This window comes from Sceloporus occidentalis, unplaced genomic scaffold (genome assembly GCF_023333645.1).
Source record: "Sceloporus occidentalis isolate IW3139 unplaced genomic scaffold, rSceOcc1.0.p SCAF_7, whole genome shotgun sequence".
NCBI lineage: Eukaryota > Metazoa > Chordata > Lepidosauria > Squamata > Phrynosomatidae > Sceloporus > Sceloporus occidentalis.
This window is the reverse complement of record NW_028316987.1, coordinates 72316864-72340194: the sequence shown is the minus strand read 5'-3', so window position 1 is coordinate 72340194 and position 23331 is coordinate 72316864. Positions and strand designations below refer to the sequence as shown.

Sequence of the window (23331 nt, the reverse complement as noted above, 5' to 3'; positions counted from 1 at the left end):
GAAGCGGAGTTACAGACTAATAAAATTACAGTACATATAATTAAAATTCTCTAACCCATTATAAAGATTAAAACCAATATATTAACTAATGGTTAAGAATAACCATACAATACATAATACAGTATAATTGGGAATTAAGCAGCATCTCAATTCAGGGGCGTGTCAGTCATTATCTTATAACATATCTGGGTATGCTTGGCGAAATAGTTCGGTTTTCACTGCTTTCCTGAATATCTCTAATGAGGGGATAGACACATGGCAGAGGGGGAGAAGCAGTGGCAAAAAAGGAGCTTTCACATTTGGGCCCCTGCTTAAACTTTGTGAGCTCTGCCAAGAGTTGGCTGGCCAGTTGGAACTGTGTTGCTTCTCCTACTTTCTTTTGTCCGACAGGCCAAGAGAAGAGGTAACAGAATAAACAAAGTTTTTGGGGGGAACAACTGGAAGCTGTGTGGAAAGGCACATCTCTAGGGAAGGAGGAGAAGGAGTATCCAGGTTTGATTCTTCAAAAGAGTACTTCACTTTTATTGCCTCTCTTTTATTTAGAGTCCTTCTTTGCCACAGAGAAATATGGGATGTCGGATGCACCCCTTTCCATCCTGGTGAAGAGGAATTAAGAGCCCTTCCTCGTTGGGGAGTAGCTTTTCTTGTTTCACCTACGGTAGTTAGCCTGAAAGGAGCAACCAAGCAGCCAGTTAAGCAACAAGTAAGAAGCCTGTCGTGTGCACTGACCTTTGCCACAAAGCCTGGAACAAGCAAGAGGCTTCTCAGTCACTGCTCTGCCAGGTGCTGAGTGACTAGGTGCAAAGGAGCAGTGACCGCGATTTGTTTTGAATGTGCAGTAGATCAGTAGACCTAATATCAAGAAATAAGCATGAAGGGGCTTCTAGTGTTGTCCCTCAAGAGGAGAGGGGGTGGTAGCCTGAAAAGGTTTGAGGACCACTGAGTTAGACATTCAACAAGGCTAATGTAAAGTAAATAATCAAACTTCCTCCAGTTCTGAAACAATGGTATTTGTTTGACTTAGAGTCGAATGACCCGCAATAGCAGAAAGTGGAATTTACCTCTTGTCTTTATTTGGAACGGAAGTTCGGATAGATGGCGGGCATGTTGAATGTGTTTATGTTTAAAATTTCCTTGTTGGGGTAGTGTGTAGTCTCAATTTCCTTGTGTGTTTTTTAATGTAGCTTTAGTTCTGGCTTTAAATTGGATTTTTCTATAGAATATCGCCATGTATTTAGAAGATTGCAGTGTATTTCTTGGATTTAAGGTATAAGTAACATCTGTGATTTTTAATTTATGTGATCTTTAGTTTATGCTGTTCTGTGGTTTAAATTCCCCTGCTTTGGGGATGTTCCAATCAGGAATTTTGCAACCCCCTATTGAACTTTTTTTAGTCACCAAATTTCTAGCAGATTGAAGCAGTGAAAATCATTTATAACTAGGACTCTTTGATTTGCTATACTCACATCCCTTTGGTAACTTTGTCTCCTTCTTTTCTTTGGATGCCTAAACTATTTCTAAATGCTCAGCTGAAGTTTTACATTACTGCAGAGCTAGAAATCTGAGCACTGAAGGAAAATGTCATGAATTCTTGTTGGGTGTCAATGCCCTCACCCCCACCTACCTCCACCCGCCAAGTAGCTACACTCCTGGTTGCAACTATAATCCTTTGATCTAAACCAAAGTGCCTCCCGCCTAAAAAAATTTGGAGAATTTTATTCCTTTTTTTTAATGGTAAAAAGATAACTTTTAAATGCACAATGATACAGTGGACGAAATAATAAACAAAGAAAACAGTCAACAGGACTGGAGCAACTTAGACTTGCTGTACAAAGCAGAGCATGTTCTCTCATCCAATTTGTTATTGTCCTTTAATTCTGTCTCTAAAAGAAACAGATCCTCCACACTACAAAGTGTTATTCATAAATATGGCCCTCGCAGGATACTAGCATGCTGCTAAGTCATGTGAAGACCAACTCACTGGAAAAGACAATAATGCTAGGAAAGGTGAAGGTTGCAGAAAGAGAGGAAGCCCATATACTAGATGGATAGTTTCAAACAAGGAGGTTACAAGATGCCAGCAGAACAGTTGAGGGAGTGTTTCGCTTATAGGACTACTATTAGTCAAGGCTGACATGACTATTTATGGTTCCCCAAAATATTGCTGGACAACAGCTCCCTGTCTAGCTCCCCACTGGCTATATTTTCTAGAACTGATACAGTCCAAAACCAACTGAACATCCAAGTTCCCTGTCCCTGGCACATATCCCCCAAGAGTCCATTGGGCAGAGACAAATTAATTCTCTGTCATCCCACTTTTTCAGCTGCTTTTAAAATGTTCCAGCTTCTTTCTTCTCCTTCCCTTTTACCTCTTTCTTCCTCATTTTACTTCAATTATTGCAAAAATAGTTTGAATTCAATGAGGTTAATAGAGGCGAGGACATGATCTTGTCCTTCCCACTAGACTCAGGTAAAAGTAAACTGCTGTAGCCTCTTCTAGCTTGCATGTTCTTCCTTGTTAATAACTTTTGCCATCTTGACAGCAATGGTGCTTTGCCACACATGTCTTAGTTTTCATCTGTGATAGGTTGGAGGATTTGCTGGTATCCAGCTCTCTGAATTTTCAGAAGGAGGTTTCTCCTGGTCCTCTCTTAAAATTTTGGACATTGAAAAAAAGATCATGTTTGATTGGTCATTCATATATGTGTGTATATATTCATGATAACTTGTAAGACATCATATTTTTATTGTTGAAATACCAGGGGTGTCTCTTTAGCAGAATAGTAAACGGGAAATTAATGTTCTTCTGTTTCAGTGAAAAAGCTGACCTAGACTTATCTCATCCCTAAGCTGGTTTCCTCCTCTTGTCCTCCTTGGCTTCCAACCCATTAGGAAGCAGTATAAAGCTGATGAGTGCTGGACTGCAGACACAAATTCTTGGTGTTTGCCAGTCTGTTTTTCTTACTGACAATACAAGGAAATGTACAATTATCACCAATGATGATAAAGTGCATTGTTGCACCAACCATTAAAAGAGGTTTATGTAAACTAATATGTGCAATGCTTGCAAATTTTTTGAAATATTGTTACGGACCATTTGAAAGAACAGCAACACACAACTTGAAATGCTATAAACAAATTGATATGGCAGTCCTGGTATGGCTACTCAGTGCAATAGGGTCTGTGTCCAAGTAAGTGGATATGGGACTGCAGCTTGAACCATAGCCACTGCATTTTTTCATTCCATTAGAATAAATTAAGTGACACTAAAAGGTTTAAAAATTAATAAAAGTTTGTTAATAACATCCTGCAATAAGTAAATGTGTTATCAGGGCAACAATATTCTGCTTATGTACTTGGAATTAAGCCCTGCTGAACCCACTGGAATTCACTTCCCCCCAACCACTATAGTCCCATAAACTAGAACTTCCAGACTCTGAATAATAGGACACAAACCCTTGGACTTTTCCCATGTCCTCAATCTCCTAGTGGGAGGTAATATTTGTGGGCCTTGGCAGCTGCCTTAGGATGCCAGGTGCTGCTGTCAGGATTGTCTTTAGTCAGTAAGTCCTTTCTGGGGTATTTGTGAGGGTTAAAAGGGGGGGAGAGATTTTGTAAATCACTCTAAATTCATTGCAGAAAGGGAGGGATAAAAATGTAATGACACTTATAATTCATCTTATCAGCTTCAACATGTGAATGGTCAACTGTCTACTGCACAGTACCTTTGGCAGCCCCTTTAGTTAATATTTCATTCTTAATTTCCATCTTAAATGACAAGCTCTGAGCAACTGTGGTTGCTACTTAACATTTATTGAAATCACCAGTAGTTGCCCCTAGGTCTCAGGTTTTGGCCTGGAGACCTCAGGGTCAATCCTGAACTGGTAGCCCTAGCTCTCACCTGCTATTGCTTTTGTGATGGAGATAACAGTGCATCTGAAGGGAAGTTCCTATTAACCTGAACACTCTCCACATGAGAAAGAAACTTTGAAAATCAGGGGTCTTGGCGCTGTGAAAAATTTCCATGCAAACAGGAATGTTTCTTCTTTAGAGATATGAAATGATTAACCAACTGTCCACTTAGGGTTTTATCTCAGGCCCATCTGTGGCTACAGAGCCCTGGACTGAAAGATGGCTAAAGGCCTCATCTTGTCATTATGCTAAGCCTACTCTGAAAGCATTAGGTGTGGTTCTGTCCTTCACTGTCTTGTCTACTTGGTGTCTTTTATTTACACAATCATCCTGTGTTTCCTTCTATTTTTTTTCCTCCCTCAAACCTTCCTTTCTCACTCCTACACAAAAGTCTTTCTCAGAATGTCCTACAGTAGGTCCTCAGGCACAACCCAAGTGAGAATTGTGTTCCATGCAAACTCTATAAGGTATTTTACATGCCCACATAAAGTGAACATATTCACCATTTTACACAAATGTGCATGTGTTCATTCTACCTAGATACAGCTATTTTGTTATTGTGTACCTTCAAGTCATTTCTACCTTATGTCAATCCAAAGGTGAGGCTATCACATTGTTTTCTGGCAAGATTTATTCAAAGAGGGTTTGCCTTTGCCCCTGAGGCTGAAAAGGTGTGACTGGCCCAAGCTCATCCAGTGAATCTCAGTGGCTGAGCAGGGATTCAAACTCTGGTGTCCAGAGTCATAATCCAGTGCTCAAACCACTGAAACACATTGGCTTACAGATACAGCTGTACTCTGGATTTGTGAAGATTCTTGTGTCTGGATACAATTCTGGAATGAATCATCAGATACAGAGAATCTCATAAACATATGAACCAATGTAAAATGTAGCATGTAAAAACTCTATCTTACTTCATCTAGGGAGCTTTGTTTAGATGACCTAATATTAAGTGTCGAGTACAGAGGATATATGTTTATATTCCATATAGAAGATCCTATCAAAATGTTAAGGGTGGGAAGAAGATCAATGGTATAAATTGACCTCCTACACCTGTAGAGTAATGTAATCATGTACAGAATTCTATTCAGCAGGGATAGCACTGTATAAGACACACAAAACATACCAAAGCAGAACACATATAAAAGATGTTGCATCTAGAAACTCATATTTCTACAATCAAGAGCATGTACAGTATTTGGGAAAACACTGAAAAGAATGCATTCACAATGGCTCATCTATTACAACTCTTACATATGCATGAAGTCAATATGTTGCATTTCTGATAATCCTAATAGATTATGTGTGTTTATTCAGAAACAAGCCGCACTGATTTCGATTGCCTTGCTCTGATATAACTTGATGTAGAGTTGCAGCCGTAGCAATATACACACTGTGTGATCACAACTTTACAATCGTCCTCAACACTAGAAGGAAATCAGAGCTATACAGCTGTAGATAAAGGCATCCTTTTATTCTTTCATGATCAAAACTGCATATATAATCGCACTAGAACTGCATAGTGTTGCATAATGCTATTAAAAATAAAGTTATATTTTTTATTTTTATATGCTTATAAATATTTTATTCTATGATATGCATAGGCATTTAAGATACTCTCAACAAGCAACCTATTTCCAGAATTCATGTTTTAAATAAGGCACTGAGAATGCATTTTGACATTTAAAGGTGTAAAAGTCATTTTGCTAACCAAAACATCAGCCAACGGAAATCCCTAGTTGAGCTGGGGTTTTTTTTAAAGATAAGATTGGTGTAATATACAAATCAGCATGCAACTCAATTACACTTAATATTTGTTTGAAAGCTTGTTTGCTCCTAAGCAAAGAAAAAAAATCAAAGCTGCAATTCTATCATCATATTCAAGATAGGATTGTGACTTACCCACTAGTGAAACTGCACCATGACAAACTGAAAGAAAAACCATCAGCAAAGGAACAATCATTGTAAGTGTGTTACTGTTGGCTTCCCTTCCTCCAGACTACGCTGTGGAATGGGTTCTTTTTGAACCATATCTTGTTAAGGCCAGCAAGGAGGAAAGCTGTGCTCATTTCTGAGAACTGATAGTTCAGGGAGAGCATTCTGGTTGTCTAATGATAAGGAAATGCCCTGCCACATGGGGGCATTTTAAAATAACAGGAATTCACAGTTCAAACTGTGTTTCCCTAGGCTAATTTCACTGCTGAAGGAAAAAGGAAGGAAGAGCTTCCACAGAATTGCAGATGATAAACTGATGACTGCTCAGCACTTTTTTTTTCTGAGAATGCCTCACATGAAATGTGGGAAACAGATCATTTGCTCAATTGCATCTGCAAAGATCTTTTGGCAAACTGGGAAAAACTAAAAGAAAGGAACAATTTTTGCCTCACTGGCAAATTTAAAACTGTAAATATCAGTCTGGGATACTCTTTATAAAAGTTTGAAAAGGTAGTTTTAGAAGACAGTGCATTAACTTCATAAATGAGGGATGGCCTAAAGCTTGTGGACCTTCAAATGTTGCTGGGCTGCAATTCCCACGAGTCCTAGCACAGTCAATGGAATCAAGGGAGCTATAGCCCAGCATGGTTTTGAAGGGCCATAGGTTGCCCACCTGTGTCTTAGATAAATCCGCTTACTTACTGGGAGTAGGCCCGATTGGTCTGATTAGAGTTGCATCTACATTGCAGAACTAATGCAATTTGACACTGCTTTAATTGCCATGGCTCAACGCAATGAGATTCTGGGATTCATAGTTTTATGAGAGAAAACGGGTGTTACAGCAAACTACAAATTCCAGGATTTCATAGAATGGAGCCATAAGAGTTAAATGTGGTGTAAAATTGCATTCATTCTGCATTGTGGTAGCAGCCTTAGATAAACACTGCAAGTCTGCTTAACCAATGGCATCACTAGGGTTGGCGTCACCAGGTGTGGTAATTCATGGTGTCACTTGCCCATTGACCATACAGAATTCTTAGGAATGTTTTCTGTACTAAAGTTACTCATAAATGGTAATTCTTGCAAATCACTGAATGTAACGACAGTAGTTGTGACATAAACAAATTAGCAAAATTAAAATTATACCTTTAAATCACAATATCATAAGCACAGTCCAAATGTATTTACATTTACATAGCTTCATGTGATTAAAGTGAACATTTGGTAAGATAGAACTTTAAAAACCAGGGCTTCTCCTTTGTTCGCCCACTGAACATCGTCCCACTCATATCTTCTCTTCTGCTGAGCTCTGGTGTTTTTAAAGGATGCAAGTGAACACTACAGTCCATTTCTGCCTAAAGGCAGACACTGGACACCTTTACGGTATCACCCAGTGTGGCCCACACCCTCCTAGTGACACCCTTGTGCTTATCTGGGGTTCTGGGAATAAGCCCCATTGACCTCATGTGGATTTACTTCTAAGTAAACATGTATAGAATTCGTCTGTCAGCATAACTGTATTGTCTGAATCGAAAACTTAGATTTCGTCTGTTAAACTCAAGCTGCAACATGTGAATATTTACTATTCTGGAAATAATTGAAAGTAAGTTCATTTGGTTACCTTGTTGCCATCAAAAAGATCCTTGTAAAAGAACAACAGATATCAGTTTCCAGAATAGTGCATTAAAAACCATTTAGATATGTAGTGAACATTTATAGCTCACCTCTCCATTCCAATCCAAGACAGCCTTATTGATCTTAGTATGGGGTGGAACACTGCATCAGCCAGATGTTTCTTGTGGTCTACAACTCCAATCTGCCCTAATCAATATGCTCCATTAGCCATCGTATATTTGCAGTGTGATCCCTGGTGCCTCTTCCTTTCCTGAACCCTTCTGGGCCTTTGGGATTTCTCTCTCCATGTATGGTTGGAGCCTATGTTGCAGAATTTTGAGCATGATTTTGTTTGCATGGGATATTAGTGCTATGGTTCTATAGTGGCTGCAGTTTCTTGTGTCTCCTTTTTGGGGATGGGGATGTATATTATTATTATTATTATTATTATTATTATTATTATTAACCTTGATCACTTCCAATCTGTTGGCCATCATTTTGTTTTTCACATCTGTTGACATATGTTGGTTAGCACTAGTGTTGACTCTGTCAGTGTGGATTGCAACAGTTCCACTATTTCACAAGAAATCACACAGTTATGTTTTCTGTTCCACGATATAGGAATCTGTGCCAACTTCAGCATGTGCTTCATGAGTAACCTTGAAACAACAGTAGCATTGCGCTATGAGAGGGAACATTTATTTGAGCAAGGAAACAGCTTTCACCTTCCAACTTCCAGGAGATTAATCTTCTGAACAATCACTTCTTTAAAGGAACTAAAAATATTTGAAGCTTCTTCAGATGACAATATGATTGCAATGCAAGTCTCATTTTTTTAAAAGCAGCTTCTTTGTATACACACACAGACACAACATTTATTAGTTCAAATGTGCATGCTTAAAGTCAATTTGAAAGATTGGTATTGCCAGACTGGGACGAGATAATGAAATATAGTATGAAATTTAATATTTTGCCATGGATTATGGAATAAGAGTATGTATACTTAACTATACTGCCATAAGAGCTAGTAGCAATTGTGCAAATGGCTTTTAAAAGTTAAATCTCAGATGTAGGTAAGTGGATGTGGATCAGGGCCATGATGTATCTTCTACAGTCCAGACCAGGCCCTTCAGAGGTGTGATTGCACTGGAAGAAAGCTTCCATTGTGATGAACGAATATACAATCCTATACACAGTTGTTTCTTCCAATGCAAATAACTGTCCTTAAATTCGTCTTTCTTCCTGCATTGCATGTAATGGCCTGAGCATCTACTTATTTTTTTTTTAAAAAAAGCCATTCATAGAGTTGTTGAATGTGGAAAACCACGAGAAAGCTGAGGCACTTTATTCTAGTGCAAAATGCCCATACTCGTGTTTGCACAGTACTTACAGGGAACTTCATGCAAATATATGGTATAGCCATTATTTTTAATCAAGCTTTCCTGAACATAGTGGAAGTGACATGCATAGGGATTATGCTGTCAGCTCAATAAATATTTCCACAGAGTTTCATACTGTGTTTCCTCCCTCAGAGCAAAGCTTTATAATCGTAGCTCCTTGTTAAATTATTTCCTGCCAATAAATGAGACCACAATCCTATACATACTTACCAAGGAATAAAGCACTAGCACAGCAGTGGGCAACTGTGGCACGCCATGTGTTTCTGGATTACCTTCCATCAGCCCTAAATAGTATACTAAATAGCATACTGAGTAGTGAGGGCCCATGGGAGTTGCAGTCCAAAAACCTTTAGAGGACTTTAAGTGCCCATTCCTCCTTATCAAGTTTTCAAACTCCAAGTGATTACAATTGCATGAAGGGGAGAAGCAAGATTATGCTTATTTGTCCCTCCTCTTCCATTGTATTCATATTGGTTGGCTTTGCTGTCCTCCATGCAGTCTCAAATGGGAAGATTACAGTGGATCCTCAGTATTCACTGGGGTTTGGTTCCAGGACTCACCATGAATACCAAAATCCATAGATGTTCAAGTCCTGTTTTATAGAATGGCATAGTAAAATGGCATCCCTTATATAAAACGGCAAAATCAAGGTTTGTTTTCAGTATTGGAGGGAGGAGGGGGATATTTTCAAGCAATGGATGGTTGAATTCGTGGATGCAGGATCCATGGATACGGAGAGGCCACTATACATGGATAGATTCCAAGTGATTAGTTCTAAAGCCATGGTACATGTTATATCATTACTCTGTTTTATTTTAAATGCTTTGAAAGGGCTTTAAATTGTTGTTGTTGCTTGCCTTTCAAATTGTTTCCAAATTATGGCAAACCTATCAAGGGGTTTTCTTGGAAACATTTGCCTTTGCCTTCCTCGAAGGCTGAGAAAATGTGACTTGCCCAAGGTCACCCAGTGGCTGAATGGGAATTCAAACCCTGGTCTCCAGAGTCATAGTCCAGTGCTCAAACCACGCTGGCTCCCATCTAAAGTCATACTATAATATTTGTATTTTAGAGGTTACCACTACCAGTTGCAACAATAATTACCTTAACTAGTTATTCTTGCCAATACAAAGTGGTTAGGTTTTGGCCGAGTGGGGATTCGAACCCTGCTCTACATAATCCTAGTCCAACACCAAAACAGGCTGGCTCTCTTCTTTATATTAATGCTGTTTTATTATGATAGTGTAGGGAAGTTTTTGGGTTTTTTTTAAGAACAAAGCCCTAAAATGACTGTGTTTTAGCTATACTTTGTTTTAAAAGTTGAGAGTTGCCTTGGGAGAAAGGTGGGCTGGGTGCATATCTAAGGATGCATGGGAGACAACAGTAACATCAAGAACTGGTCAAATAGGAAAATGAATGTTAGATACCAAAGTTGTTAGCCACTTGGGAGTTGCTTCAGAATGTAGTACACAAAAACAAGACAAAATGAACAATCAACGCTTATATTTTTATAGCATGGACAGTACCAATAAATACAATGCAAGTTTTATGGCATCAGAAGAAAATTGACTATGCTACACTTATCTTTTGGAGATTAGTTATTGCAAACAAACAATTTACTAATTATGTGTCTTGTCACGTTTTAATATATTGAGCATTCTTCAGCCTTCATCACAATCATTTCCTTTTAAAAATATTTTTACTGGAGTTAACATTGAGAAGACTACCTAATGGAGTTAAAATAATGAGTATAATTAACAGTTACAAGTGGAGGTTTTACATTTAGATTGGAAGAAAGTTTTCAACTGTTAGCTACAAAAATCTGGAAAAGTTATAAGGAAAAAATAAATTGTATCAAGACAAACTGAATAATGAGATCAACTTGCAATTTCTATCTCGATGCCTCATTTTGTGTGACCATGAATCATTTGTTTCCACATTGGATTTTTTCCTTCCTTTTCAATTGTCAGAGACTTCTGAACTCAAAACTAGCATTGCAGATAGGAATATATACCTCAGAATTGTCTTTATGAAAACAAGAAACTTTATTGTACTAAAAGCAAAGTATAACCCTGGAAACTAGTTGCTTTTATCCAAAATTTCTGGGATGGTAGTTCCTGAAATCATTCAGAGCTGATGACTCTACAGTCCTCTTTCTACTATGTAACAAAATTTCTACTTCTGACATCACTGTACTCTGGATTGGAGAAGTGTAGGATGAATGGTGTGGCTTTTTGCAAAGTAAATTAGACTAGGTTAATGATTTCCAGTCTCAGTTCCACAGATTATATTAGATTACAACTCCCAGGATCTCTGAACCATGGCCACATTGGCTGAGGATGCTGGGATTTATATCCCAATAACATCTAGATACCCATAGATTGAATCACACTGAAAATGCTACTTTTACACTCTTAATCCATGGTGCCTTCTAAGATTTACCTTCCTAATGCATAAATATGTATGCAAACACCATGGATCACCTAATCATTTAGAAATAACATTCTTAATGCCTCAATTATTTAAATACAAGTTCTTATCTATGCTACCGAGATGTCAAGGTGATCTACACATTTTTATCCCAAATGGAAAGCTTGAGATCATAACTTAAACACTACATCAAAATGGTAAAACCATATAAAAATATAAAAGCCAGATGTAATTAAGACAGAAGACATTTATTCAACTGTATTTCAAAAAGAGAGATTAGAAACAAAAGAAAGCAACTTGGTTAATTATAACTTTTTTAAAAGGTTACTTCTTTAGGGTTCTCTGCTACACCGAGACTCCTGAAATATTCTAGGGCTCAGCCCAGGAAAACATTTCATGCCATCTCCTCTTGAACAGCAATTTCTGATTAACTGTATATATTATGGAGTTGTTGTTGTTGTTAGCTGCCCTCAAGCCAATTCCAACTCACGATAACTCTGTGGATGAGACATCTCCAAGAATCCCTAGCTTTCGCTGCTTTCCCCGGATACTGCAAACCCTTGCCCATAACCCCCTTCATCTAGTCTATCCATCTAGTCTGTGGTCTTCCTCTCTTTCTACCCTCTACCTTTCCTAACATTATTGGTTTTTCTAGTGATCTGTGCCTTCTCGTTATGTGGCCAAAGTATGATAGTCTCAACTTGATCACCTTTGCTTCCAAGGAGAGCCCTGGTCTGATCTGTTCAAGAAACCATTTGTTCGTCATCTTGGCTCTCCATGGTATCCCAAGTACTTTTCTCCAGCACCACATTTCAAATGAGTTGATTTTCTTTCTGTCTGCTTCCTTCACTGTCCAGCTCTCGCATCCATACATGGTAATTGGGAATACAATGGCCTGAATGATTCTGACTTTTGTGCTCAGTTGTATGTCTTTGCTCTTCAGTATCTTTTCCAGTTCTTTCATAGCTGCCCTTCCTATTCTTAGTCTCCATTCTGGGAATTCTTTAACTATTTCAATTTCCTCATTGTCTAGACTGAACTATAGAATTTGCTTGATGTAAAATATGTGTTTTAAATGGTTTTAGTTTTGCCTTTAATAGAATTGTTAATTTAGAATTGTTTTTAATAACTTTTGTATACAGTAGTAAGAACTTAGCTGTAGTTTGTTTTTGCTTGTTGTCACATGTCCCATGCTGGGTGAAAGGCAGGATATAAAATTAAATAAATAATAATAAAATGAGTGATAAAATAAAGAGAAACACCTGCAATGTCAAGTGATTTACACATAACAAAGAACAGCTGTAGGACACTGACCTGAATGTTGCTTCTATGTGTGCAAATGATTAACCACTTATTATGCATTATTCCGATTACTTAATTGTGGCATGACATAAAGAAAACAAAGAATGTAGAACTGTTCTGCAAAATAGTGGCTCCATGCTTCCATCGATGTACAGGGTGTAACATGGAAGGCACAGATCAAGTAGTGATTATATATAAAGTAGTAATAGAAATACCCTGAAGACAATGGAGATGGCTACACTTCGAACTGTTCTTATTCCCACCAAGAATTCATAGCTAAGCAAATAGTTCATAGCACAGGATTATTAAAACTAGCCAGGGAAAATTCCTTTGTGGGATCAATATAGCAATTAGATGTCTGCCACAAAGGGTGAGGTTCTTTGCTGGAGTGGCCTACAAACACTTAAATGTAAATAAGGCCCATTCTTTATACTGCTATCAAGAGAAGATGACAAAACAATACAGCATCTCAAAATAGAATGAAAGGCAGGTATTGCTTTCAGAAGAAAGGTCATATCCAGGCACAAAACAACCTTGACTCTTCATATGCAGCCTGTTTGCAAGAGGCTGTAGAGAACATAATTTGATGGAATAGTTTACAGATTGCCACCAGAAAGTTAAAAAAGTAAAAAAAAAAAATGAAAATGATACGATGAAATGGGTTCAAAGAGATTTCTCATTAAATGAGACTGAACTGGGAAGGGGGGGAAGCACAGTGATGATGGGCTAAACTTAATGTTGAGACCTTCAGATAAATGAAGGAAAAAGATATATAAATGCACCATGTGACAGAGAAGAAAACAGCTAACAAACAAAAGAAGAGTGCTAGCAGTACTGCAGTCTCAGAGATTCAAAACAGAGTAACTTTAATGTTTTATGTAAAAATATAGTTCAGACTCAAGAGCACTGAACAGGGAAATGGGTTAAATTCATACTCTCATCCAAACAATAATTTTGCAACAATTCACAACAATTTAAAAGATTACATCGAACAGACCTACTTTGGCAGTACTTTTAAAATTTGTAAGCAACCTTGAGGTCCCGTTTTGGGGAAGGGGTAGGGTATAAAAATGAGAAGGGTAGACAATGGAATTGTATTTGCTTTGGCAGCAGATACTGTATAATAAAATTAGACAGAGAAATGTTGTACATTACATTAAGGATGATGAAAATGGTTTCTTCCATATAATCTTGCTAAAGTCCCTAAGTCATGGGCCATGCTGGCCAAGATATATGGAAATTGTAGTCTAAATCTTATGAAAGGCACCAGGTTGCCTTCAGCAGCATATCATGATGATTCCATCCAAGATATTAAGTATATTATAACTTGTTTTGTCATGTGCCTTCATATCATTTCCAATGGCTGAGCAGGGATTTGAGCCCTGGTTTCCAAAGTCACAGCTCAACACTCAAACCACTGCACCATGCTGGCTCTCCTATGGTAATTACCAATGGTTAAGTTTTCTTAATTTCTAAATTCACAAATGAAACTTTGTATTGAGCTGAAGAGAATTAAATCTGTTTCCAGCTATGATAAATATCAGATCACGGATCTAGTTTGGCCACCCGTGTGAACTGGTCAAGATGGGTGTGTCCCTTTCAATGACTTTGAATGCCATAGACCACTGTATCCTTCTGAGTGACCTGTGAAGACTTGGAAGCACTATTTTTTTTTATTATTATTTGTTACCTCCAGTTTTATGTGGAGGCTTATTTAGAAGAGAGTACTGGGGACTCTTGTTCAGTTCCCTGACTGCTTTCCTTATTCCCCCTTTCTATTTAATATATACAGTACATATAATTGCTGGGAGATGTTGTCCAGAGTTAAGGATTTAGAACTGCCAGTATAATTACCACTGCTGTTATAATTACCACCCTCTAGTTGTAAGAGGAGAGAGGCAGCGTGGTGTGGTGGTTTGTGTGTTGGATTATGACTCTGGAGACCAGGGTTCAAAATCCCAGCTCAAGTCACATTCTCTCAGCCTCAGAGCATGACAATGGCAAGCCCCCTCTGAAAAATCTTGCAGAGAAAATCCCATAGCCTTATGGCCACCTTAAGCCGAAAACGACTTGCAGGTACACAATAAGTCATTTCTAAATCTGTCAGTAACTGATTTAGGGCAGTTCTTCTGTTTCTAAACCAGTCAGTAACAGATATGATGTCAGTAACATATCAGGTGAAAATACAAAAACTGAAGCTTAATTCAAACAAAACAGAGGTACTCTTGGACACCTGAAAGGCAAGTAAGAAAAGGAGGACCATAACTCTGCTACATAAGGTTGTATTCCCTTTGAAGCCCTCCCTTAGGTACATGATTTGGGTGCACCCCTAGATTAACCCCCCAAACTTGGAAGCTTATTTTCACTAGTGGACAAGTTTGCACAGCTATACATCATGAGTTTTCTATATACTGTATAAATTACTTGTCCTAATTTATATAAAAATGCAGCTCAGTGTTCTAATCATATTTAATATGTTACAACCTAATAAGATGAGGAAGTGATCTAATACTATATCATGGTAATTTAAGTTGCATGATTATCTATTACTCTATGAAAACTATTAGTTTTTTTACAGAAATTTTGAAAAATACCTCGTTAGTGTGTTTGCATTATGTGAATGCCAATGTTAAGAATTTAAGCAACAGTGTGGCCTTCCTATCTAGAAAGCCAGATTATTATGCCTGCGCAGTTCATTGTTTAAAAACAAGTCAACTGCAAAAAGGCATAAAGGTATCTTTTCAAAAAAGCAAATGATGCTTAATATAAATAGCTTTCAAGTGGTGCACACTGGGGCATCAACTGTTGTTATATCCCTTCAAGTCCATTCAGAGATATGGTGATCCTATCACAGAGGTTCCTTGGCAAGATTTATTCAGAGATTTGCCATTAATTTCTAAGGATGAAAGAGTGATTTATCCTAGGTTATCCAGCAGCTTTCTATGGTTGAGTAGCAATTTGAACCCTGGTCTCCTAGAGTCCTAGCCAAATACTCAAACCACTCTGCCATGCTAGTTTCACCATCACCTATTAAAAGAAATCTGAGTTTAATTTGAAGACATCAACTAGCACTGCAATAATTAGATCATTATGAATCGAACTGTCATGACTTTAAAATAGAATCAGACAAATGGAGGATTCTTCTATCAATTATTGCTGGCACTATAGCACCTCCACAGACAACAATCATACAGTACTGAAAACAGATGCTGAAGAATAAATAGTGAAAAGTTATCGCCTTCATGCCCTGCTGACAAGCTTCCACAAGAACATTTAGTTTGATGAAGATGGATCTTAGGTCTGAGCCTTGATGGTTCTTAAGTCTCCGTTCTTCATTGCTTTGACAAGGCAAAATAATAGAAGTCTAATAACAGGAGGAACAGTAAGTGTAATAAAAGAGGTGGGCACAGTAGCAGTTGGAACTACCACTGTAGGGACTAGGAGATTATTGCATAATAATCAACATTTATTGCATAATAATCAAAATTTGCCGGCATTCTATTTAGTACCTAGGTATTCCAAGAAACTTCCCCCAAAATTGACAACTAGCATATGATGGTTTTAGCACTGGTATAGATGGAGTTAGGGGACGCGGTGGCTTAGCAGTTAAGACATTGACTCTGATGACCGCAAGGTCAGCAAATCAAGACCCAAGTGCCATATGATGGAGCTCCCATCACTAGTCCCAGCTTCTGCCAACCAACCTAGCAGTTTGAAAGTGTGTAAAAGTACAAGATAAATAGGTACTACTGGGGGGGGGGGGGGTGAGAAGGTAACAGTGTTACATACACCTCGGTGTTTAGTCATGCTGGCCACATGGCCATGGAGTCGTCTTTGACAACGTTGGCTCCCTCAGCTTAGTAACAGAGATGAGCACTGCCTCCTACAGTCAGACACAATTTGACAATCATGTCAAAGGGCGAAGCTTTGCCTGTACTTCATAGATGGAGTTCAAGCATCCATGGTTTGAAAATGTTCAAAAAAAGTATAAATTTCAAATAGCAAACCTTGATTTTTCCATTTCTTATAAGGGACATCGTTTTGCTATGTCATTATATTTAACGGGACTTGAGCATACACAGATTTTGTTATACACGGGGGATCTTGGAACCAAACCCCAGCGTATAACAAGGGTCCAGTGTATTCCAAACGTTGTATGTCTAAAGTTGGAGTGACTGTGGCCTCAGAAGCACGGAGGGGTAGCTCTGAGAAACAAGCAATGTCAGACAAGCCACAGGCACCTTTGGTTCAGAGATGAGGGCAGTGCTCTCATTGTTTCCTATGAATGCGATTACCACATGGATAGCCAAGGCCCAAGGGAGGAATTTGGGAAAGGAGAATATAAATTGTTTCTTAGAAACCCTTAATACAATCAGGATAGGATACCTCTACCAGAGATAGTAGAGAAACTCATACTGAATAAGTATTCTCATCTGTATTCAGAAAGACTCCAGTGATTTGTTTATATATTGTAAATGTTGGAGCTCCTTGATACAAGCCTAAAGTGACAGGATTCTTAAGTAACATACTCACAGGTAGAGTAAACCAAGGATTACTGCCATCTGTGGTAAGCTATGTACCCCATAAAATGAGGTACTACTACTAAAATGCTACACACTATATCATAGGTATTTGGGGAAATTCAAAGAAAAATGCTGTAGTAAATGAAAACAAGACAAATGTACAATTAAACAAAGGGGTGGAAAGCCACATTATGTTCAAATAAAAGCTACAGCTTGCTGATGAAAATGCTCAGAATATATCTTGAGCTGATACTTAATGTACTATTCTTGACCCAAACTCTCGAGGCATCAGCAGACATTTTTCCTTAAAAGAAGCGGGCATGAGTGCTACTCTCATCTCTAACCTGAAAACATACTTGTAGTCTGTGCATACATGCAGAGGAAGTATCTTGGGCTATATGGATGCTTTGGAGGAGGATAAAAAGGCCACAAGATTTTTTAAAAAAAAATATTACACACAATCAAGTGATCTGACAATTATGACAGTCCTTAAGAAGACTTTAATAAATGTAGTGTTTTTGTTGTTGTTCCAGTTTAAAAATGCCATTCACTCATATCCAATGTATCCCCCCTCTCTCTCTTTGGTGTGATTTCCACCAATATACACAGAATATATTTTTAGCATTCAGATGACATAAAACCAGCATGGAAATGTAAGTTACATCACTTAAAACAATAAAATAAAACAGTTCAGATGTGTTTCATGGTCCCATATGTTTAGCAGCTTGCAAGTTATTATTCCAAAACCATTATTCATCAAAGCAGAATGTTTTCTGAATGCAGAGTGTCTGAAGTTTGAGACCTCTTACTTTGGTAGATAATGTCATCTAGTAGCACCCAAAGGCTACAGGAAGGCAAGACACTTTTGCATTCAATGCACAGTTAATGAAAACTAGACAATTCTGTTTCAAAAACATATCCACAGCCTGTAAGTATTTGTGATATGCAGGTTAGAGTTTTCTCCTACACTTTGAACAAACATTCTTATAAAATCCACGAACATGGTCCATCCGTTCATGATTAATAAAACAGTAATGTAAATTATTTTAACACTGTTATATATTCACATGATCACCACTAATCCAAAAACAGCCACTAACACAAACACACTATATGTACAGAACATATATGCCACAACAGTTTGTCAAGTTGACTCTTCACAAACTAGCCAGTTTCAGCAGACATAAATAATCTTGTACCAATGTTTAGGCATTTTAAAAGGAATTAAATGTCCTAAGTATTTTAACTCCTTTGCAAACTTAAAAAAATCCTAAAAAGTCAGTGCAAATAGAATCGTCATACTTGTTCACCAAGAAAGATTCCTATTAAGCTGAGGATAACCCATGTTTAAGATATTAAGGAATAAACTCATAACATTGTAAACTGCCTTCAGCAGAGGTTAGAGCAGATTAGGAATCAGAAGTCCTATACCCTATAGTAGTGCCTTCTGGGAGTAAGTATTTTGTTGTGATGCTGGAGGTTGTTGCTGTGGTGGCGGCGGCTGGCTGCCTGGTGGTTGGGGCAGGGTCGATGTGACTAAGTTATAGTTTGGCACCTGGGACATAGTTCCAGAATTCTGGTAAGCAGCAATGTCAGCAGTAGCAGCTGGGGGTGGGCTGTAGACTGAAGCTTGGCTACAATATGTAGTTCCTGGAACAGAACCAACCATTGTGCTGGAAGTAAAGCAGGGTGGAAAACAGTAAGTATTGACAAAAAGATACAAAATAAGGCAGACAAAAACACAATTTTCACTGAATATACATAAAAGAACAAATTTGAGTTTGCTTTCAAACCCAATGAAAACAAAGTTTAAAAAATTAATCAGAGGCCAAGAGCATTCTAACTTAAGTGACTTCACATAGCATGCAATTAAACCAGCTTCTTCAGAGCATTAAGACTACCTAATCAAATCTTCTAGAGAAAATAGTTTAGTTCTGCTGGAGGATGTCTGTCTTACCCTTCACAGACGAAGTCTCACAAAAATAACTAGTTCCTGAAAGCCTCAGATTTCCTCATCTTTATTTCCTGTAAATTGCCTCTCCCCAATTTTAAAGAAACCTAGAATGGGATTTCTCAGAATAGTAGTTTATTACGTGACATTCATGTACTTTTTCTACAATCACCATACAATGGCCTTGGTATCCACTGGGGTTTGGTTCCAGGACCCACAGGGATACGAAAATGTGTGGATGTTCCTGTCTCCTAATAGATGTACTCTCTGACCTTGGTTTCTCGGGCCTTGTTCTCGATTGGTTCACATCTTACTTGTCAGATCGATCTTTTTCAGTGGTCTCGGGTGGTCAGACCTCGTCTTCTGTCCCCTTATCTGTTGGAGTTCCTCAGGGCTCTGTTTTGGGTCCCCTTCTGTTCTCTTTATACACACTCTCCCTTGGCAAACTTATCAGTTCTTTTGGTTTCTCCTACCATCTGTACGCCGATGATACCCAACTGTACCTTTCCACCCCAATCTTTCACCAGAGCTAGAGCAGCAAGTGTCATCCTGTTTAACAGCTGTCTCCCACTGGATGCACCATCGGCATTTGAAGCTCAATATGTCCAAGACCGAGCTTCTTGTTTTCCCTCCTAAGCCCACCCTTCTCTATTCCTTTTCTATTTCTGTCAATAACGTCTCTATCCAGCCGGTCCAGGAAGCCCGCAGGCTTGGTTTCATCTTTGACTCATCTTTGTCATTTATCCCTCAGATCCAGACTACAGCCAAAGTCTGTAGATTTTTTCTCTATAATATCGCCAAAATCCGTCCATATCTCTCAGCTTCTACCGCAAAAACACTGGTCCATGCCCTAGTGGTCTCACGACTAGACTACTGTAACGTCCTCTTGACAGGGCTTCCCCTCTCTCATCTCCACCCATTAATTTCTGTTCAGCATTCAGCTGCACGCATTATTTCACTCGCTCGCCGTTATGATCATGTCTCCCCTCTGTTGTCCTCCCTTCACTGGCTCCCTTTTCCTTTCCGCATCAGGTACAAACTTTTGCTACTCACCTTTAAAGCCCTGCATGGGCTGGCCCCTCTTTATTTAACCGATCTTCTCTCTCCTTACATCCCTACTCGCACTCTCCGCTCTGGTAGCCAAAGTCTCCTATTTCAACCCAGGATCTTCTCTGCCCCATCCCGGATCCATCCCTTCTCTCTTGCTGCCCCTCATTCCTGGAACCTTCTTCCTCTGCATGCATGGCTCATCACTTCCCTTACCAGCTTTAAGGCTGAGCTGAAAACCATATTGTTTAGGGAAGCGTTCTCAGGGATTGTCATCTGGCTGTCTGATAATATTTGATGTGATGTGATTTGTTTTATATTTGATTTTTTAATTTGTTTTTTCTTTTCTATATGGTAATTTTATCTATTCCTCTTTTAATTGTTATTATCTTAGAATGTACGCCTTGGGCAGGCTTTTATACACTCTTTAATTTTACCGACTTTGTACAGCGCTGTGTATAATTACAGCGCTTTAGAAATAAAGTTTAATAATAATAATAATGTTCAAGTCCCAGTATATACAATAGCATAGTAAATGTTATTTACTTATACAAAACAGCAAAATCAAGGTTTGCTCTTTGGATTTTTTTCTTTCTTTCTTTCTTTTTTTGAATATTTTTAAGTTGTGGATAGTTAAACAGTAAATTTACAGCACTTTATAAATAAAGGTTAATAATAATAATAATAATAATAATAATAAATTAAGTGAAAGCATTACATCAAGCAAGAGTGGAGAAAGAATGAGTCACCCTGAACACAACTAGAAAAATGGTTATTGTTCTGAGAAATCTGTAATTTTCTGCATACTATATGTTTTTTACAGGCAATTCTAATGTTGAACATCAATATCACAGAAATGGCATCCACTTATGAATAAACAGCTTCAGGACTATACTTTAAATGACATTCAGCCACCAAAATCAGGGCTTGTATTTTTATTTTAATTATTCTGTGCAAATGACACTAGAGAACAAAAGCCCAATTTAAACATACTGCAGATGTCATAAAGGCAAATACATCAAGGAAGTAGTTTAAATTAAATGTAAGTTTGTGGTACTTTGAATTTCATACTTACTTTGTGTAAGAGGTCTGAACTGGCTGGTTAGGTAATCCAGGGCTTGCTGCTGCAGGAATTGTGCCTTGATTGAGAGATGGAAGCGGCTCCTGTGGAAGACTGTAACCTTGTACATGGCCCATCTGTGCACCTCCTGGGACCATATATGTATTACTTTGAGGCTGTCCTGAATAAACCTGAAAATACACATACCGTATACACTCATTTATAAGTCAACCTCAAGGGCTGTTTTGGGGGCCAAAATCATGAATTCTGATATGATCCGTGGATAAGTCGAGGATCAAACACTGGGGCATGTTACAAAAGATTTAAAGTGGGAAACAAAGCACCACTTCCCCCTCTATGGACCTCACAAGGGTCACAGTCTTGGCAAGGAAAATGGGGAAACAAACCTCAGCGCGCACACTCACACACACACTCTCTCCCTCTCTTCCCTTCACCCTCAGGATTTCCGAGGCTCATGATTTGCAAAACGAGGTACAGACCTCTCTCTTCCCTTCACCCTCAGGATTTCTAAGGCTCATAACTTGCAAAATGGGATACAGACTTCTCTCTCTCTCTCCTCTTCACCCCCAGCTAGTTCCAAGAGTACCCCCAAACCTGTGTCTTCAGCACGAGTGTAATCCCATCTAACAAGCCTCTGAATCTTAGATTTCTTCACAGGATGCATATTGTTTCCTATCCATCCTAATTCAATTTAATGAACTGGACAGCACATTAATGATGTTCCACAAAAGCTAGAAGGTAATGAAAATTTTGAAATACAGTGTGCCCGCGTCATATGCGGGTGAGCTTTATTCGGCTTTCAGCTTATGCTGAAAACTGCTCGCCATAAAAGGCAATGATACCCGCAGCACCCGCACCATGCCGCTGTCGTGTGCACAAGCCCTAGTGTTTTAAATGGGGCTCAAGCATTTGCGCAACTTCCCTTATGTGGGGGGGGGGGGGGTCCGGAACAGATCCCCCACATAAGGGAGGGGCACCCTGTATTAGGTATATTTTACTGTATTAGTTCTGTATTAAGTATATTTTACTGTATGTTAGCTCCTTACTGCTCCCAATATAACCTTTATATGCATCCTGACAAAACAGAAGGCAGGTATTTATCCAACACAGAGCTCATGTGTTACCGCTAGAAGAGAATGCATTATCAAACACTTTGTACCAGAACATTTGCTACCAATCTGGAAACTTCTGTATGCATACCTGAGAGCCAGAAACACCAGACTGAGTCATGTAGTACTGTTGATTTTGTAGTTTTGAATACATTGAATACATTGGATCCTCATTCATCAACTTGGTATATAATGAGAGTGCCTCCATCACTTGGACATTGAGCTCTGAGAGCTCAGAATGTTTCCTAAAAGAATCATTTTAATATAAATTAATATATTACAAATGAGCATTATGATTTAGTTGCTAACAGTTTAATCTGTTTTGAAGTTTTATAAATAGCCTTTTACCGAAGAGGGGGCATTTTTAACTGCTCCTGCAAGAGCTATGCACATTCAATTCCCCCCCCCCTCCTGATCTGAAGACCTAAAATATTACCCAATGGCAGTATTGGGATCCAGGCCTGGAGTTTTCGAAGGATGGAAGTAGGATGGAGAGAATGAAACAACTGCCTCTACATGAGTAGAATATACAAATGCCCCAAGACTAAAACAAAGTTGCCATAAAGGAGCTAATGATTGCCTTTTCATGAAGAAAAATACAATAGAAATTACCATTGGATATGAAGTAAATAGTTTGTGTGGAAACAACTGTAAATAACCAATAATTTTTTATGCAAGACACTGGCCTTAATCCTACCAATAGTTGCAACCATAGAAGTGTGGGCCCACTGAATCTATAGAGCTTACATAATTTCAGGCTTCCTTTAAAAGAATTCAGTCTTTTTTTTAAAAAGCAGCACACTTCCTTACCCCCCCCCCCCCGCAGAACACTGTTTCTTTTTATTTATTAGTTGATAAAACAAAGAAATTGCTCCTTTAAAAAATTATAACTGTGTTGACTATCCATACCTGTCAATGTCTTCTAGTTTTTCATCAATGAGAGGTCCCATTTGATGGCACATAGCTAGAAATAAAGTTTGGACATTTAATAATGATTTGTTCATTTCATTTTGAATATTTACAGCCTGCT

General features: G+C 38.4%; 2 protein-coding genes across 3 annotated transcripts in view; both read right to left on the bottom strand.

Moving 5' to 3' along the window:
* Positions 1–5875, bottom strand: part of LOC149309943 (macrophage mannose receptor 1-like) — a 65080-nt gene extending 59205 nt beyond the window's left edge. For both annotated transcript variants that reach the window (XM_089533319.1, XM_089533318.1), the window contains exon 1: positions 5815–5875. In XM_089533319.1, the coding sequence (XP_089389445.1) occupies positions 5815–5875 (61 nt within the window). The remainder of the gene's footprint in view (positions 1–5814) is intronic.
* A 4521-nt stretch (positions 5876–10396) lies between these two features.
* Positions 10397–23331, bottom strand: part of STAM (signal transducing adaptor molecule) — a 43894-nt gene continuing 30959 nt past the window's right edge. The window contains exons 11-14 of the mRNA XM_089533317.1: positions 23211–23265; positions 22393–22546; positions 21187–21362; positions 10397–18786 (exon numbers count right to left, since the gene is read on the bottom strand). Coding sequence (XP_089389443.1) covers positions 18546–18786; positions 21187–21362; positions 22393–22546; positions 23211–23265 — 626 coding nt within the window. The 3' untranslated portion in view covers positions 10397–18545. The remainder of the gene's footprint in view (positions 18787–21186; positions 21363–22392; positions 22547–23210; positions 23266–23331) is intronic.